The sequence below is a fragment of the Plectropomus leopardus genome, chromosome 15, assembly GCF_026936395.1.
Source record: "Plectropomus leopardus strain MGB_pleo_1.0 chromosome 15, ASM2693639v1, whole genome shotgun sequence".
NCBI lineage: Eukaryota > Metazoa > Chordata > Actinopteri > Perciformes > Serranidae > Plectropomus > Plectropomus leopardus.
In genome coordinates this window covers 33,549,401-33,568,640 of record NC_142190.1, presented here as the reverse complement: position 1 = coordinate 33,568,640, position 19,240 = coordinate 33,549,401, and the positions used below count along the sequence as shown (strand labels likewise).

At 39.9% G+C, this 19,240-nt stretch overlaps 1 protein-coding gene across 2 annotated transcripts; it reads right to left on the bottom strand.

Moving 5' to 3' along the window:
- Positions 1-1,330: 1,330 nt before the first annotated feature.
- On the bottom strand, positions 1,331-18,767 carry hnrnpl (heterogeneous nuclear ribonucleoprotein L). Of its 2 annotated transcripts, XM_042498816.2 has the most exons (14): positions 18,606-18,767; positions 17,962-18,080; positions 17,100-17,337; positions 14,265-14,350; positions 14,016-14,112; positions 13,844-13,916; positions 5,718-5,753; positions 5,350-5,418; positions 5,000-5,250; positions 4,228-4,349; positions 3,920-4,121; positions 3,778-3,835; positions 3,261-3,356; positions 1,331-2,049 (listed from the first exon to the last, which is right to left on the bottom strand). In XM_042498816.2, the coding sequence occupies exons 1-14, from the start codon at positions 18,687-18,689 to the stop codon at positions 1,991-1,993; spliced, it is 1,590 nt and encodes a 529-aa protein (XP_042354750.1). In that variant the 5' UTR covers positions 18,690-18,767; the 3' UTR covers positions 1,331-1,990. The 2 variants fall into 2 exon arrangements, with proteins under 2 accessions (XP_042354750.1, XP_042354751.1); XM_042498817.2 differs by lacking the exon at positions 5,718-5,753.
- Positions 18,768-19,240: the final 473 nt, after the last annotated feature.

Genomic DNA, 19,240 nt, shown 5'->3' with positions numbered 1-19,240 from the left:
TCTACTACTATAAGCTATAGTAAAATATATTTTATTTAAATTTCATTTAAATAAAATACTTACTATAGCACAGGATTAGAACATTTAAATATAACCAAGGGACTGTTTATGAAAGGGGAGAGAGTGGTGCAGAAAGGAGCCATGTCAAATATTTTTTAAAGCAAGGGGCTTATGTTTCCTATTTTGGCTTTCAGGGAGACACATCCACTTTTAAGAAGCTGTATTTTTAAATTTTTCCCTTTTAAAACATTTGGGTGATTTTTAAAGAAACATGCCTTCCGAACCAATCACCAAAAATGACATCATTTATCAGACATAAAATGCAATTACTGAAGTACTATAGGTTGATTTTCAAAGTTCCGATGGTCCTTGAACACTCCATATGTTATTAAACATGTTTGTGAAACAAAATCCCTTTTCTAAAACTTTCAGTGTACATTTAGTTTTCCAAAAACCCTTCCAAGCCTGTAATTTTGTATTTGCAAATTCCATGTTTTTCCTAGGTTTTTCATATGGGTATGAACCCCATCTAGATAAATGTTCACATTTAAATCAAGAAAGTTGGTCACCTGGTAAAAACTGAATTTGGGGTATTTAGGGTTTAGACTGAACAAATGTGTCATTAGCTGAAACAACCAACCAAATCATGTCTACTTAGCAGACCTTTCTAATGCTTTCAGCTGCATCTCATGACCTTCATCAGCACACAGATGATTTAATCTGCTGATGAAGGCAACCACATACAGCTGAGAGCTCCATGGAAAATCTAGTACCTGGAGTTGACTACTAAACTACTCAGTATAAAGAATGATGCTTCACGCTCTATACCATTTTGTTTTAAATATGCATGCATTTTGAGTGAACATGCAACTTATTTGTGAAAAACAACATGGAGAAACACAACGTTACCAGGACACTGTACACATGCAGCCAACAACTAATCTCACCAATAGTGATGCAACACAGTATTGTGTCACGACTGTTGTATTATACTAAATATTTATTTAACTCCAGTGATGTATTTTGGATGTCCTGCTAATAACAGGCTTAAATCTAAATCATTAAAAAAAACTATGTAGGTAAATATCTAAATAATCGATTTGAGGAAATCAATCATTATTACAAACTGCTTGAATGTATCTGTATGTTGTGAATACAGAGATCCCTGTTGAAAATAATTCAGTATAGGTCTAAACACATGTAATAACTTCAGATTAGGCTTCAGAAACTGTGCGTATAGCCAGGGAGTCTCCCAATCCAAGCTACCTAATGCAGGCACGTAGAAACTGAAACAAAGAGATTTTAGTTAATTGAGTAATTCAAGCCAAAGTAATATTCACAGTATTATTTACTAAAAAAGTGACAACTTGACATTAAATGTTGACAGTGAATAAGCACACCTCTAACAGATAACCATAATCTGCATGTCTGCCATCCTTTAATCTTCATACTGATAATCTTCTGTAGTCCAGGTATCAACACATGGAAGGCATCTTAACATTTCAGAACAGAGATGTCGGTGTGACCTTGTCCATTCACAAAACTACAGCTGCTTCTCTCTATAAAAACCTGCCGATCAGTGTATTTATATTCCCCATGAATGGCCAGAGATGTTTCCCAGTCAAGAGTGAAGAAATAATGAAAGATACAATACAAACATCAGTGAAGACATGAACACTGCTTCTATCAGTATTCACTGTATTGTTACTTTTTACTTGATTTAAAAAAAAAACAAAAGCTGAGGTCCACATTGACTTATTACTTCAGTGTAGTGGGAGGTTATTCAAATCTAGTGTTGTGCACGTACAAAATAAACAACTGATTGACAAATATGGTAAAGGTATAATAAATCATACAATCATGTTCTAAAGCATGTTAGTCCTAGTTTTAGTCAATACTGATTCAATGTATTAATGGGACATGACAACAGAGCTGTAATATACTCTATGCAGAGACACAAAACATTAAAAATGGTTTGAGGGAAGAGTATTTAGTTGGCATGGTGTGTGGTTGAGAAACACAGCTTCAGCGTGTACGGGTAAGGTCCACCTGGAAGAGATAAGACACAGAAAGAAAAGCCATACATTTTAAAGTTGGTAAAATGCTTAAAATTCACAATGTATCATGAAAACTCCACAGCCCACTTATATAAAATATAGGGATGTCAAGATCATGTTTTTTTTGCCCTGATCCCAAGTTCCAATCTGATACTTCTATTTTCCTAGATAATACAGCTGTACTGTGCACACTTTCAGTAGGCTTCTTAGAAATTATATAAAATCAATCCCATGTATAGCCTGTGCTTGACAATGTGAATAAATGAATAGCTCTGCAATGCATTAGCATTATTAATATTATTATTACTTAATTCTTTTACTGTCTGTCCCTTTAAGAGAGTATTCTCAGTCAGTGCATTTCCATGCACAGATAAATTGAGCTATGGCTTTGGCTCAATAAGGTCATTTCATTGGACTACTGGTCAAGTCAATTTAATTTAAAAAGCCAGTTATCACAAATCACAATTTGCATCAGAGGACTTTACAGCATACGACATCCCTCTTGTCTTTGGACCCTCACTACGACTAAGGACAAATTCCCCCCAAATAATCCTTTAACAGGGAAAAGTAGTAGAAACCTCAGGAAGAGCAACTGAGGAGGGATTGCTCTTCCAGGACAGACAGACGGGCAATACAAGCACAGGAGGATAATCTATATATTGATGGAAGTATGTCAGACTCTGCCACAGTAGGTGGAGATATGCCCCTTTCGGCTAACTGCTATCGATTAAGTCAAAATGTTTATTTTTAATAACTTCAGAGGAAAAAACACTGTGTCATGTACATATAATCAAATGACGCTGAGCAACTGACTAAAATTTCTTAAAAGAAATACAAAATACTACAGTTTAAAGTTGTATGTCACTCACATAAGCTAAAATAAAAAACACAAGTCCCTCCCCAGTGCTCAATAAAAAAAAAAAGCCTCACCCGTCGTCACATCTTTTGGTTGGAATACGCTTCATTAATACATTTGGCTATGTCTGCTTTAGCTCGTATACTTGCAGTGGTGAGTGAGGCTGTAGTAAACTCAGCACTACTGTCTGTCTCTCCTCAGAGCAGGGCAGAGAAACACCGTGCGCTACAGTTGAGGCCTCTGTCAAAAAATGCCCTGATTGGCCCAGATAATGATGGTTGAGATCAGTTTGAGACATCCCTAATAAAAACATGCTGATATTTTATTGTCACAAGGTGAGAACTTACTAGGGTTCTTCATCTGGTAATGGTTCATCAGAGCAAGAGCTTCCATGGCATCATTGATGGATTCCCACTCCAGAAGGCCAGACGAACTTCGTTCACCTTTTGTGCCACAAAATATGACTGGTTAGATAACACTTAACTGTGTGTTAATGCATCCAGCTAAACAGAGATCTGTATAGTTTTTATGATCATGCACTAATGTCCCTGAACAGACCCCTAGCAGCTGCAACACAGCTAAAGTACCAATATCCAAAACCATCTGAAATGTATTGTGTGCAATGTAATTTTAACTCAAATGAATTAAAGGAATTGAGTTATGTATTTAGAAAAAGAAATTGGGTTTCTGACACACCAACAGTACCCTGTATTGTAAATGTTTTGTATTCTTACAAACATCTTCCTACCCACTCATTACTTCACATGCTTTCAGAATCTAGAAGCCAGAATCATAATTTATTATTATTCATTAGAAAAACCAGTTTATCCTATTAGCCAGGCTGTCTCAACTCATATTACTCACTCTTTCCAGTGAAAAGTTTCACACTTGTGGGGCTCTTAATTCCCAGCTCATCGCAGACCTGAAATCAAAGTTAAAGTGAAAATTTGAGGTGGTGTGCATGAAATGTAGATTTCATAGACAGAATGATGGTGGCGTTTCCTACCTGGTTGAAGATCTCTACGGAGATGTCGGGCTGTGCATTAAAGAAGTGTAGGACATTACTGGGGTGCTGGATTCGGTTCTTGGCTGCCTGCTCTGGGGAGGTGAAGCGGTTGTTGCGGGATCCGTGGAAATCTTTGAAGCTGCTGGTGTTGTCCTCTAACTGGTAGCACTGTCCCGGCACAATAGCCTGCTGCTTGGACACACTGCCAAGGAGAGAGGGACAGAGGTCTTTCATCTGCATATCTAGGTCTGCACTTGGTATCTTTTTAAGAGCCGATGTGTTGTAATGGTCTGGACAACAGCTCTTACCAGACGTTGAGTTTCTGTCCGAAAAGGAAATTGTTGTTGAGGTGAGTGATGGCCCTGTCCACAGAGTAACAGTCTCCCATCTCCACCATAGCTGCTCCAGGCTTACTCTTCATGAACTTAATCTGAAGAAAGACAATATCTAACTGACTCACACAAAAAAGAGCAAGACGCTAATGCTGTAAGTCATTATTATTGTCATTATCAATTACTCTGTCAATGAGTTCCTCCATTCATTAATTATTTATTCTATGAAGTATTTAAAAAATAGTGAAAACCAGAATTAGTGCTGTGTGGTTTTATATTGCCACCAAGTTGCAGATTATATCCATGGCACACAAGATGAGTACCACCAATTGATTAATGGCCAGAAAAGTGTTTTTGTTGAACATTATATCACAATGTAATTGACCTCTGACCTTAGCATAGGCACTAAGCCCATTTATTAAAGACCTTTTTTTTGGTTATAGCTAATTGACAGAGCTAACTACATGTCTAACTTCTCCCTCCTTTTATGGTCAACTATTTGTCCAATTGTTGAAGCTCAGCAGGAAACATCTTTTCCTTGCCAACTGTTGTAATAACCATCTATCACTTCTTTTGCTTGTCACTTAAATGAGCAGAGTAATTGTCACCACCTAAACTTCAGTGATCACTATCCATTAAACTATACCATCACATTTAATTTTTTGAAAGTAGAGGATTCCAGCCATCAATTTTGGGGTGTCTCATGACTATTGCTACAAGAGTGTTAAGTTAGCGTCATTTCACTCACCCTCTCTACGTTGCCATAGAGGCAGAAAATGTTGAAGACCTTGTCGGCATTGATCTTAGAGGGCTCAAGGCCATAAACCATAAGAACCGGGGAGTCAGCGTGAGGACCATACTCCGGGGGTGGTGGTCCATAACCAGGGCCGTAGCGCTGGCTACCACGCCCACGCCCACCGATACCTGGCCCCATGCGGTGGGGAGGAGGGGGACCGTAGCTGTCATCATTGTAGCCATGATAACCTCCTTGAGGGCCACCTTAATTGGAGAAAAAAAACCAAATTGTGGTATAGGCACAGTATTGGAATGTGATCCATTCTTCAAAATGTCAGATCAATTTAGTGAATGGATATCTACCATAATCCGGTGGGTGGTCTCCCAAAAGAGCAGGCTGTCTCTGACGTTTGTTGGGATTGGCATTGGGATCTAAAATGGTAAAATAAAAGTTGCCTATCAAACAGCTTCCTTGATAAAAGTATCAGACTTAAAATATACCATGGGACAAGATTGTGATTAACATGCAAGAAAAGGGCCTGACATCAGTAATGTAAAAATAAAAGTCTGCAGGCTCTATTTTGCTAATCTAACATGTGACATAATGGAGATTTTTTTAGCAGTTTTTTTGGAAAATAGCTTTCAATTATTCTTTTAAAAGGCCTCCTTTATCAGCCATCCTAGTGCAAACACACACACACAGACACACACACACACACACACACACACACCTTGTGAATTGTTCCAATTGCCTTCACCATCAGCATCTGTGCAAGTACACATATACACACGTCAAATCCAAACAGACATTAAAAAAGTATAAATTTGGCAACATTGTATAAACATCCTTTTACATACTAGGCAATAATATGTAAAGGAAACATTCAGGTAAAGGCTGACAGAGGGAAAAAATGCATCAGTGCTGAGAACAGCACCTGCACTCTGAGTATGTTTTATTGAAAACTATTGGAACTATACAGTTGTTACAAACCAGGACACAACAGAGGTATAACATAAGAAGTGAACTGACATCAAACATTTTGACTAGATAACATTATGAAGGGGAGAGAATTACACCCAAATTGTAGACTGACTTAAAGCCATCAAAGTGCCAAAATGTAATATAATTTTACCCCATTTATGTCGTTAAAAAAAAAAAAAAAAAAAGGTTCTCCTGTGTGCTCCAGTCAACAAAACCCAAGGTGAATTCTCAGTGTCATCTGCCACCCGTTTTGTAAGGGCAACTTCCTGATGGTTAGCAGATCAACAATTTACAATCCCAATTCCAACAAAGTTTGGATGATCTATAAACTATAAATTTAAAAAAATAATGTAACGAGTTGCAAATCCATTTTGACCTATTTTCAATTGAATGCAGTACAAAGGCAAGATATTTATTGTTGAAACTGACCAAATCTTTCTTCTTTTTTTTTTTTTGGGTAAGTATACTCTTGTCCAGAATTTGATGCATGCAACATGTTTCCAAAAAGTTGGGATGGGGCAACTAGTTGTGGAATGCTCAATAAACATATGTTTGAAACATTCCACAGGTTAAAAGGTTTATTGGTAACAGATTAAAGTATCATGATTGGGTATGAAAGAGGCATCCTCAAAAGGCTCAGTCCTTCACTGCGAGTTAGACTACTTGGGCACATACTCCAACAGTTTCAGCACAATGTTTCTAAAAGCACACTTAGAAGGAATTTAAGAATTTCACCGTCTACAATCTATGATACAACGAAAAAAGATTCAGAGAATGGGGTAGGGCTGAAAACCAACATTGAATGCCCATGACTGTTGACACCTTAGGCTGCACTGCTTAGAAATCCAACATGATTGTATTAAGAATATTAATGCATGGGCTCGGAAACACTTTAGAAAACCACTGTCAGTAAACACAGTTCACCTTTCAGATTGTTTTTGGTAATCATAAACATCATGTCCTCCAGGCTAAAGAGGAACAGGAACATCCAGATTGTTACCAGCTTGAAGTTCAAAGCACCTGTGATGGAGTGTGGTGTTAGTACCCATGGCATCATGGGTAACTTCACATCTGTAAAGGCACCATAAACGTTTAAAGGTAAATCCAGGTTTTGGAGCAACATATGCTGCCATGCAGACGACATCCTTTTCAGGGACGTCCCTTTTTATTCCAGCAAGACAACCAGATATATTCTGCACGTGTTCTAACACGCCTGCAGTCCAGACATGACTGCCATTGAAAATTTGTGGTGCATTATGAAATGCTCAATACAGCAATGCAACTGAAGTCGTATGTCAAGAAAAAGAATTTCACTTTCAAAAATTCAACATTTACTGTCCTCAGTTTCAAAACACTTACAGAGCATTTTTAAAAGAAACAATAATGTAAAACAGGGGTAAACTTTTTTGGAACGTCTTGCAGGTATCAAATTCAAAATAAATGTATACTTACAGAAAAAACAATAAAGTTTTTCAATTTGAACAATATATATATCTTGTCTTTGTACAGTGCTCAGATCAATATAGGTCCAAAAGGATTCGCAAATCCTTGCATTCTGTTTTTGTTTATGTTTTACACATTGTCTGAACTTTTTAGGAAGTGGAAATGAACTTATAGTGATTAATGAAACTACATTTAATTAAATTTAATTAAAGTCATTAGAATTGTTAAAATGTCATGTTTTAATGATACTGCAGCGCCCCTGTGGATAGAACTGTATGAAATTTGACACACTTGTGCAGCGTGGCTGTGTGAACAACATTCCCACGTTAGTGTTAGATTTATGAGTTCCTACTCAAAACATATAAGAAATTAAAACTCACCAAGTGGTGGCCCTATTGGTGTCATTTTTAACACATTCAGTATTTTCAGATGGAGCACCTGTCATTAAAGTCTTTTTCATCCTCATTACTATCACCTAATGATACAGTGTTTCTCCTCTATGCAACTTACAATTATGTCAGCAAACACAATTTCTTAGTATCACCCAAACATATTTCACATTATCTGTTTGGTGAAACGTTGTTATTTTGCAATTCTACATAAACAAAAAATAGATTCACTATCCCAAATACAACCTGCACTGTAACCAAAATATTTATCTGCAGCATATTTATGATATGCATGGACTGCAGGTACACACTGTGAAATAAAAACTGGGAGAATGTGCATTGAACACCATGGATAATGCATTGCAACTAATGAAGTTAATCATACAAAATCTGTGGCTGCTTATAATGAATGCTTAATTGCAGACTGCCAATTGAGTATGCCTTGAAAACCACACCCTGATGAGCAATTCAAGGGGAGATCACTGGGAATAGTCATCAAATGAGGACTTAAAAATATGAGCACCACTTCCACAGCCCACTCTGCATAGAATTTGCATACTGCATATAATCTGAATATACCAAAGTCTGATAGTTTTATTCAACAAGAAATGATCAGAAAAAATTACTTAATCCATCTTAGTTCAATTAAATCCTTACTCAAGCAAACAAAACCCGTGGATGTCATCATCATGTGTCACTACTAGGTGTGAAAATAACCTTAGATCAGTGCGAAAACCAAATAAAAACAGCCAGCACTAAAACCAAAATCCAAATCTGTAATATAAAATTCCACCTTTAGAATGGGCAATTTGAAAGCTGCATGTAAATTACTAGTGTTGCAACAGGACAGTAAAAGCCAAATTATAAACTAAGTTTTACCCAAATATCAAAGTCGAAGCTGCCTCCACTTATTCCCTTATGTACTAAAGTGCTTGCTAACCCTACACAAGACAGTATAATCAGCAGATCCTATATGAAGCAAATCATTAGAATATATTAACAGTAATAAAAAAAGTAGCAAAGTTAGCATGAGAATTCAGAGCCAGTTTATCAACAACATTAAATTATTCTAGTATTAACACATGATGGCTCAACAATTTCAAAATGGTCATGTTGTTTTAGTTTTACATAACTTTTAACCATCAAGTCAGATTATTAATTCATTTCTGTCAAGTACTTACAGCACCACACATGGAGCATGGGACACAGTGGGCAGGTAGGGGGCAGTCTTCAGCAAGGATGCTACCCGCCAACCTCTTGACTCCAGCCTCAACTCATTTTCCCTCTTCAGTCTTTTCTTCCTTCTTTCCTTCCTTGCATCCCCACCACCAGAGAGAAAAGTACATCCACACATCCATGCTTGGTTTTGCCTTGCTGCCGCTTTGTTTTGAAAGTTGCTATTTGAGGCTGATTTCCAGCTTACCGTGCTCTGACCACAAAGCAGGACATTTGCACCATTTGAGAGTGGGCTGTCTGTCCACAGACACACTGAGCCAAACCTGCATCACACGGGAGGCGTTAAAGGCATCACTATGGGCCAGTGCAAAAAAAGGGAAAATGAAACAACGCAGAAACAACACAAGAACAGCACAGAGAGAAGAAGGGAAATGGGGAAGAAGGTACAGGGAAAAAACAGAACAGAGTCCATAAATGTAAAAAAGGTTTAGGAAAGGATTTTTGATCTGTTTGCCTTTGTGCTTGTATGCTTGATAGGTGTCTGATGCTTGTGTCTTCATAGGCCCCCCTGTGGATATTTCTTCTCATGTAAAAATGGACGCTCACATGATGCTTGCTTATTTGGTTTAATAGCTGTCAGCCACTTGCAAAGTGAAAAGGCATCTAGTGCTTGACAATAAATCATCTTGAATGGCTGCATGAAGATGTGTTGTCATGGCAGTTCAGCTGTGTGTTGCCGTGGATATTCAGCTCGTTGTGTTGTCATGTTGTGTTCGGCACAGGAAGGTAGAGACGAGCGCTTTTAGCATCTGAGAAAGAAATGGCCTCTTTTTGTTTACTGCCCCAGTATGTGGTATCATCTGTTCCCTGGTCGGGCTGAATCTGTCTGAAAACTCCTCTGTTGCTCCCTGTGGTTGTGTTATGGCAGGCACATCCCAAGGGCTAGGAGGCGTGGCCACAATGACCACACACCTGACTCCCGCCCTCCTCATCAATGTGTTGTGTCAAAAGTGGCGACTCCTCAGGGCTCTGCAGATGAGATGTGCTGTACTGGTAAAGAGGTGGTGGTAGATGCTTATCAATCTATCAACATCGGTCTGTGGTGGATATGCGAGGTGTCTGTTAGCATGGCCGTGCCGTATTTCTGTCCCTCACACTGAAATGGTGGCTACTGTCCACCACCAAAAATAAAATGATTCCCATGTCAGGTGGTGGAGATAGGGGTGATGATGGACTTGGAATAAGGAAGTACTGAGTTGAGGTTGTGTTCCAGTATTTGTTGCCCCACTGTGTCCGATGTATGCCACAGAGCAGATACACATTACTTGTGGCTGTGGGTGCTGTTATACTGTAGCTGTAGAAGTCGCTGTGTCTGCTTAGAGGTTGACGTAAGCCTGTATGAGTTTGCACAGTGAGGACATAAGGAGAACCTCCAGTTCGTAAGGCAGTTACAATCTACAGAATATCCAGAAAAAGGTCAAACACCTGTATAAAACCTGAAATGTACATGTTGTCGTCCCGGTTGTGTGCAAGAAAACAAAAACCTACAACCTTTTACAGTGTTTGGCAAATAAATAAATAAAAATAATAATAAAATATATTTTTTAAAAATCCTCCATACAGATACACTTGCGTAATTATCCGTAGTCACGTTTAAAATCACAGCAAAATCCCTGCTGACCACACAGAATCTAAAGCAAATATGAACTGCAGTATCATCTTCTCCATCCCATACCCTGAAATCTTATTACCTAACAGTAAACCACAAAGTGCTAAGTGGCTGATTAAGCTCCTTTTTTTTAGGCATGCGATTATCTTGTTTTTCTGTTCTTTGCCTATTATTAACATGTTGCTTTAGCATTACATTAACAAAACTCATATCTAATAACAAATTATGTAATTCCTGCCCATAAAAAATTATGTCCATATTATTTGGCCTTTGCCAAAGTTCATCAGTGAGTCTTAAAACAATACAAATTTGTTGTCACTACAAATACTGATTTGAAAGATTAATAATGTGGATGACACTAAAAACTGAGTTTCTAATTTTCCATTAAAAAGGTCCCATGAAATGCAGAATATTCTTGTGTTCTGGATCTGTTGTTCCACCATCACTGGTTATGTGCAAAACACCAAAAAATTTTGCCCATCATTAATTATACTAGATCCCCACACTTTTGCAAACTGATAAGTGTCTTTTTTAAATAACTCATCATGTACTTGGGACGTATGTAAAATAATCCATCCAATAAAAATGTACTCACAGACTCAGATGCCAACTTCAGCACCTACTGTGTTTGCTAATCGAAAATGCTCCGCCTAAACTCAAACCCAAGCCCTCCCAGCATGAAGCCTTTACATCAGGTACTAATATGCATCTTGGGTGATTAGATCACAAGTGGACAACTTACAGTCAGTGTGATCAGACTTGGCATTAGAATGTGTCTACATGGGGCATCGGTGGCTGAGTGGATAAAGCAGGCACTTCATGAATACAGGCAGTGTACTTGCCGCAGCGGCCTCGAGTTCGATTCCCGCTTGTGGCCCTTTGCGGCATGTAATCCCCTCTCTCCCCCTTTCACACTATTGATCTGTCCTGTCAAATAAAGGCAAAAATGCCAAAAAAAGAGTGTCTCCACTTGTGAACACTGATCTGCTACCACTTTCCCACTCTGTGTGCAAACAAACATGTAGACCTACATCATTTAATTCAAGTGTGAGCTCTGTGATGGGTACAGCAGGAGAGAGTGTACTTGCACGTGCGTTCGCACACACGCACACACAGTCAGTGACATGGCTAATCATGGCTATTGTTACCAAAAGTTTTTTTTTTACAGGTTTAACAACAGAGTTGATATGAGATTGTTGGGACAGTTAAACAGCGGCTGTTGTGTTGGTTCGTGCCAATTCGACAGATGCTGAACTGACTGTTTGGGAGGGGAGTGGCTGCAGAGATGGTCTTTCTGCGCTGTGTGAGCTGTGTAACAGCAGCAACAGAAAGTTTGCTTTTCCAGGGAGGTTGTCATTTCAGCAAGAAAGACAGCCAAGTAGGCAAACCATCGATATGGCCGAGGACACATAGGCGTACACAGTGCTGAAAGAATGTGGCCATATGTGGTCCAGCATACCCCCGCATGTGATATAAGTGATCTGATCCTTAGGTGCACTGAAGACACACTGGGTGCACTCACACCTGTACTTAGAGCTGTCCACTCATGATTTGTTCACCCAAGACGCATGCAAAGACCAGATAAGAGCAGGGTCATTAAGTCCTTCCTGCAAGCAAGAATACATGTTCCACACATCAATGCCTGAAAAATGTTTCAGATCTCAGGAGTCGTTTCATGGGACCTTTAACCAGAGGTGTGCCGAATGGCCTAACAAGTCAACTCAGCTTGCTGGTGGAATGACTTAGATTAACTATGATAAAATCTCCACTATGTTTGAAAGAATGCTAACAGGTGTGATAGTTTCTGTAGTGTATAGTAGGCAGGGGGATGAGTTGGGTCGATTTCCGTTATTTCCGTTCCAGTCCGGTGTACAGGTTTAAACCGGTTTGATTTTATACAAATCGGCTGAACTGGCATTTGTCATTATACCAAGTTCTGGCACACTAAAAGGTAGCCTACAACAGCAACCTGTGCTGACAGCGTAACAGCGCTAACTCCATCTAGTATTACATTAGAATAAGCTATATAACAATGTGATTAACATATTGTGTTTATTGTATACTAATAGAGTCATTGGTGTCTGACAGACCGTGTGCAATTCACTGCCAGCAGAGGCCAGTAACATAAAGGAGATCAAATTTCAACAGAGGTGGGAGGGGTAGAGGGAGAAACGTTTTGTTTGTTAAATGCATTTTGGATTTAAGCTTACAAAAGATGTGTTCTAATTGGCTGTGAGCGCTTTAAGCTGAACTTAAGTAGGATGCCGTTTGCATTTATTCCTGTCGTTGCAGCAATAGATGAGAAGGGCTCATTGATGAAGTGAAAATGAGGAGTTATAATTATGACACCTCCTCACTTTACTCCAAAAACCTATATGAGGTCGCAGCTGGCTGGAGATAGCCAGGAAACTTAAAGTTTATGGTAAAAGATGATCAGTGATAACAACCTACTTGCTGTTGGCTATATAGTGTGTTATTTCAAGTAAACATTACAACAAAAATGGGTTTTCTGTTCAAAAACCGATCTCTAGTCTTTGTGGTTTGTTGCATGATATATCAGAGGTGCATTTTTAATAGAGTCAATGTGGACTGAGAGCTCCAACATTATATGATTCAACAGTTGTGGTGGTTATAGTGTGACGCTCGTTTGCTGTTAGGACACAGTGTCATTTTGTTCTACTCGGGAGCAGTTGCTGACTCAAGTGCGACACCTAGTGGTAATATTCACTATTCTGGTCCAATCCGGTCAGGTCCGTTTCTTAATATCAAACCGGTTTGTAAATGTTTACATCGGCCCAACCCTGGACAGGGGGGTGAGGTTGTGTATCTGTGACATGCTCTATAGGGAATGTGAACCTATGTGAAGAATGGTGCGTCTGCATATGCTACTGTGACGGCTGCATTGGGCTGTTCACATGCATGAGCGTGTAATAGAGGTTGGCTGCCCTTGAGGTTGCTCCTCATGCCCTTACTTTGAGCCTGCTGTGTTGCGAGAAAATGCATGAAGACTGTGAGGGCATCACAGGAATACTGCCTGTGAACACTGAGTTGAATAGCATGGTGGACAGTGGAAGAAACCACTACTCTGTGATCACAGGAAATACCCCTGGAGGCAGAGAACCCATACCATCCCATACAGTGGAATGAGAGGAAAAGAGGAAGAAAAAAGGGGAAGAAGGGTTGGGGACAGTATGTTACCTTGGCCACTGAGGTTGGGGTTGGTATAGTCCCACGTGTCCTGGTCATTCTTGAAGACATTAAGGCGTGCTGGCTGTAAATATAATTGCATTTCAAAAATCAAAACTAGTTTCCTCTCACTGACATCTAGTGTGAGGGCACAAAGGTTGATTAGACATTACCATACACTTACCTTGGCATATTCGATCTTTAGAGTGCAGCAGCCAGAATAGATGTCTGCCCCATTCAGAGAGGCCTTCGCCCTCTGAGCACTTTGGACCGAATCAAATGTGGCAGCAATGAGTTAAGGTAAGGTCTGATTGCATGAAAACTACTGAGGAACACGGTATAACTAAACGTCAACATATTGTACAATTGTGTCCAAAAGACCACTGTCGAATAAAAAAAAGACAATTCTTCAAGACAATTCTTGAAAGGATATTCTACCATGGCCTGAACACCATTCTTTCTGAAGATGACAATTCTCTGTACAGGACCACAGTTGTTACAAATGGTGTAGAGTACATCCTGTGGAGGCACACAGAAAAGTTAATATAGTAATCCTCTGACATATATAGTGCACATATCACCTTTAAACAACATCACACATGACATAGGTTTAACTTGCCAGGGGACTTTCTATAGGGGTCAGAGAGCACTAACACTGCTCTCTGACTTTTATATTTAAGCCATAATAGCTGATTAGTGACCCTAGTTTTGTTAGTGTGTATATTCCTGGAGCACAAGTTTCTTGTGCTCAGTTGAAATCCCCATCCGTGTGACCCGTCCGGTTTTGAGTCCGTTCAGATCTGCCACTCGGACTCTGCTTCCTCTCTCTTTCTTTGTTTTCTATTACTGCTCTCTGGCATTCATATTTAAGTCGTAATTGCTGATCAGTGACTCTAGGATCCTCATTGAGTGCTTATCCTTTTTACTGCTCACCACCTTGGGTCTGTTGAACTGCACTACCCTAATCCCGTTGCCTCTCCGAAGCATTCCTGCTCCCTTGTTTCCTAGCTTTCCCAGATCCTGGCCGCAACCCTGGATGTACCCCTCGCTCGCCCTGATTGTGGTCTTGGTCCTGCTGATGCTGTGATCATCCCTTTGGACACCTCCCTATCAATATACACATGAGACTCTTATCAACACCCACAATATCATCATAGAGCGCATTTGATAATTTCACACCTATCGTTAATGTAATATGACATGCGTCTGTTTCCACTACTGATGTGCCCCCCCTCTCTTTGCCACAATTGTATTTAATTTGTTATTTACGACATCTATTGCACGTCTGTCCGTCCTGGAAGAGGGATCCCTCATCATCTTCTCCGCTCTTTCTGACGTTTCTTCCTTTTTTCCCCGTTACAGGGGTTCTGTTTCGGGAGTTTTTTCTTGGGTGGTGTGAGGGTCTAAAGACAGAGGGATGTCGTACACTGTAAAGCCCTCTGAGGAAAACCATTTTTTGTGATAATGGGCTCTATAAATAAAATTGACTTGACTTGACTTGACAAACACAAAAGCATACTGTTTTGCTGATTGTTTCCCAAATTTAAATGGATTAATAATTGCATTTTCTATGAAAAGTATTCAGTGATATCAAAATGGAAAAGAAATCCACAGTTGTTAGGAAAAGTATAAATGTAGAAGAAAAGAATGACAAGATGCAGTTTGTTTGCATTTTAAAACCATGCTGATGCAAAAAAAAGGTCTATGTACTTTAAAACTCCACCTACCATATTGCTTTGAATTCTAACTAGGTAGGTTTCCATTACAGATTTGTGCAAAACTTAAGCAATATTTTAGAAATGTCAATAATAATTGCGAGATGACTGAGTTTCCACTGAGTGATGTTCTATGATTTCTCCTCTGGTGATAACATTCCAAGAAGCATTGTGATGGTTGTTCAAAACAATAGTAGCTTTATTTCTATTGCAGCCACCACACTAGCCGTCATTATTTACAATCCAAGGCCACGTAGGCGTGTTATGGTGCAATAAGGAAAAGGCGAGCACCTTACATGGGAGCGGCCACGTATGAGGGATTTCTGGGAGCTGATAGTCCACGATTTCACAGAGGAATTATAATTCAAAACTTCCATATGATCCACTCAACTTTTGAAGAGTTATGTGACGCAGTAACATCTCTTGTAGCTCCTGCTGCATCATGAGGGAGCCAGTTCCTACTGACAAGCACATAGCCATAGCATCATGTGACCTATACAAGCCAAAAAATGTTTCCATTGCAATTTTGTGAAATATGGCTTTTTTTTAAATTGCCTGATATACCACCTAATAGGAGCAGAAAAAACTTTTTTGTGATAAATCTGAGTTTTTTCTAAACTGACCTGTTTCCATAGGCATATTTTGTATTTGCAATTTCAATTTGTGCAATTTGGGGGTTAATGAAAACCTACCTTGCACTGCCTACTTCAGCAAGAACCCACCCAAGAAGTCAATCCTGCCCATAATGATAAGTATCTCTACCTTGATCCTGTGAACACTCCACCAATACTATGATTATTATTGTCACATTAAATTTTACACTGCACAGATGCCGCTGCTCTGCCTATTTTTCAATATGAGCAAACTCAGTGCTCATTCTACCCACTTCAAAGCAATATTATGCAGCTTTTCCACCTTAAAATAGCAGTTTCGAAGTCCATCTAATAGTACACTAACTTTCGACAAAGAAAATGGCATCTATCCCGATCTCACAGAGCCCCCCAGTTGCCTGCTTCCAGCATTTTGTACCTTGGTCCAGCGGGCCGCGGTCCTCTGAAGAGAAGTGCCTATGGCTTTATGGCACTACAGCACACACCAGCCTTCAGCTAAGAGGAGCCAGTTGGATGCTGCATATACCAAGTCAGCCAAACGTTTCTGTGAAAAGTTGCCTCTGCCTGTCTTATTTCTAATCAGGAGAGTCTCTCTGTAAATGATTTATTAGATTTAGGTAATTTTTTTAAAATTTAGAGTGCAGGAGGTTCATCTCACTACACAGTATAGAGACCCATTCACAGAAAAAGCAAGCTCAAATAAATCAGAATAGCAAAATCTCAGAAGATGATAAGATGGATAATGTGCCAATGTGTAGCAGTATCCATGTAGTTTGTTTAACCCACATCAAAAAGATTTTTTCACATTGCCAGACTCATATCTGACATGTTCACTGATTTGTTATTAAACACTGATGTATCCAGTTCAACACACTACTCCATAAATTATGGTGCAATACTGTCACAGGAACACAAGGTTAGGTTTTTTTTATAATCTGTTACCGTGGTGATGGGATAGATGGGGTTTATGATGGTGAGGAGCAGCACACTGTTAACGCTGCGGGTGTCGTCTGAGTCTCCTGGCCGGGAGATCTTTTGGCTTGTGGAGTAATTGATGAAGGCGGGGTGGCCTGCAATGTAGACCTGGTTTTCCGCTGCATATGTAACAGCATTGCAGGAGCCATTCATGTCCTCATACTCCACCAGGGCCTGGCGCTTCTTGGGCATCATAACCACATAACTGTAAAGAAATATTTCAAGAAGAGTTAGAGGACTTAAAGACTGGACTACTGCACCACGTTTCCACATGAATGTTTTAAATCATTGGCAACCTGGTTGTACTTTTCCTATCCTTAATTATTGTGGGTGCAACATCCGGTGAGATAGAGGAAGTAACATTAAGCTAGTTAGTGCCATAGCTTTTCCACATTAGTCCCAGTAACTAATCATGGTGGCTAACTGCAAACAACCGTTCTTTTCAAAAGTAATTTGCCTCAAACAAATCAACTGTTAACACTGTCAACTCCGTAGGCACAGTTGCAGGCCGAGCTAACAGTGTTAATAAACCAAACCAAAAACATGACCTCCTTTGTGGACGCAACAAGCAAGTGAACATTGTACTCCAGCAGTGCTCTTTCTCTGCTGGATGTGAACAGTCTGAAACAGGTTTCTAATAAAGCACCCACAGCATCTTGATAAAATGACAGTGGGTCAGGACTGTGTCATCTGTGAATACCTTTATGAGACTGTGAAGGTTCACACATCAGGTCCATTAAACCTGCAGCATGACAATCACACCACGCAGAAATAAAGTCAATACAGTGAGCACGTTATGCATAACTTACAGGGTCTGCATTAATATTACCTGATGGCCCCAAACTCCTGCAGGGCCTCCACCAGGTCGGCCTCCATGATGCCGTCCACCAGGCCCCTGATGTGCACCACCGGGGAGGGGAGCGGTTTATGAGGGTCATCATAGCTCTCCTGAAGTGGCCACACAACATGATGCACAGAACATTAGAGACACGGAGCTCTCATGCCGCTGCTGAAGACACGATGGAGCAGTACAGCGCTACACACCAGCTGTAACTTTCTTATAAAAACAAAGGTTATTGCGTTGGTGATTAGCGTTACTTACGTTATTCACGTAAGTTACTGCTGACATGAAAACCGCCTGAAAACGACTATTTGTTTGTGTTTGCACACCTCACGGTTAACAAAAGCCTGGTGTCCTTCCGTACAGAAAATTATATTTATATGTGGTTGATTTTATTTTATGTTGTTCGTGGCCGTTAACGTTACTCTTTATCAACCTGACCAAAGTAACATTATCGTTACCGTGAACTGGTTTGCTTCGGTTAGCCAGTCAGCTAAATTAGCTTCTTCATTTGAGCTAGCTGCTTGATAAGCGCCACTATTTCCAGCTAAATTCTTCCCTTAGAAAAACAAAACCCAGCAATTATTAGCACAATAAAATGCTAATAACTAAGACCAATGGGACAGCCTCACCGTTGTCATTCCTCCGTCCTCAGTTTTCTGTCTTTTCGTTGCTCTGCCGCCTTCTCCGTAGTATCGGCCCGCAGCAGCAGCCATGTTGTCCTGTCCCCTGCGCCGGGCTGCTGCTGCATTCACGGTATGTGGGGGAAAATGGGAAACTGTACAGCTGAAAGCAACGGCTCCATGTCGCGCTGTGCATGGTTATCTAGCGGGGTTCTCAGCAGTAAAGAAGTGTTAATTGGATGTTTTTGGAGATCTTCAAACTACATCTCTATATAGTGCTGGACTTCAGCAGTTATCGAGAGTCTGTTTACAGTATGGTATTGATTTTGACATAACATATAATGCAAATAAGTGTAACATCATGATTGTCAGACGTAATAAAGACAGAAAATTTGTATTTCCTGACTTCCTACTGTCTGATAGTGCTATTAGTGTGTGTGATGGGATTAAATACCTGTGCTTCTACATCAGCAGCGACCTGTCAGATGATAAGCATTTACTCAGAGTAAGTTATACGCACAGGGTAACATGTTGGCATGCTGAATGTAGTTTGTGTACGTAGACTGTAAAAGCCTCTCTTTCCTCTCTGGTACAATGCAACCTGTGCAACAATTTCAGCGGTAAGTTTTCTTTTAGTTCCCAGA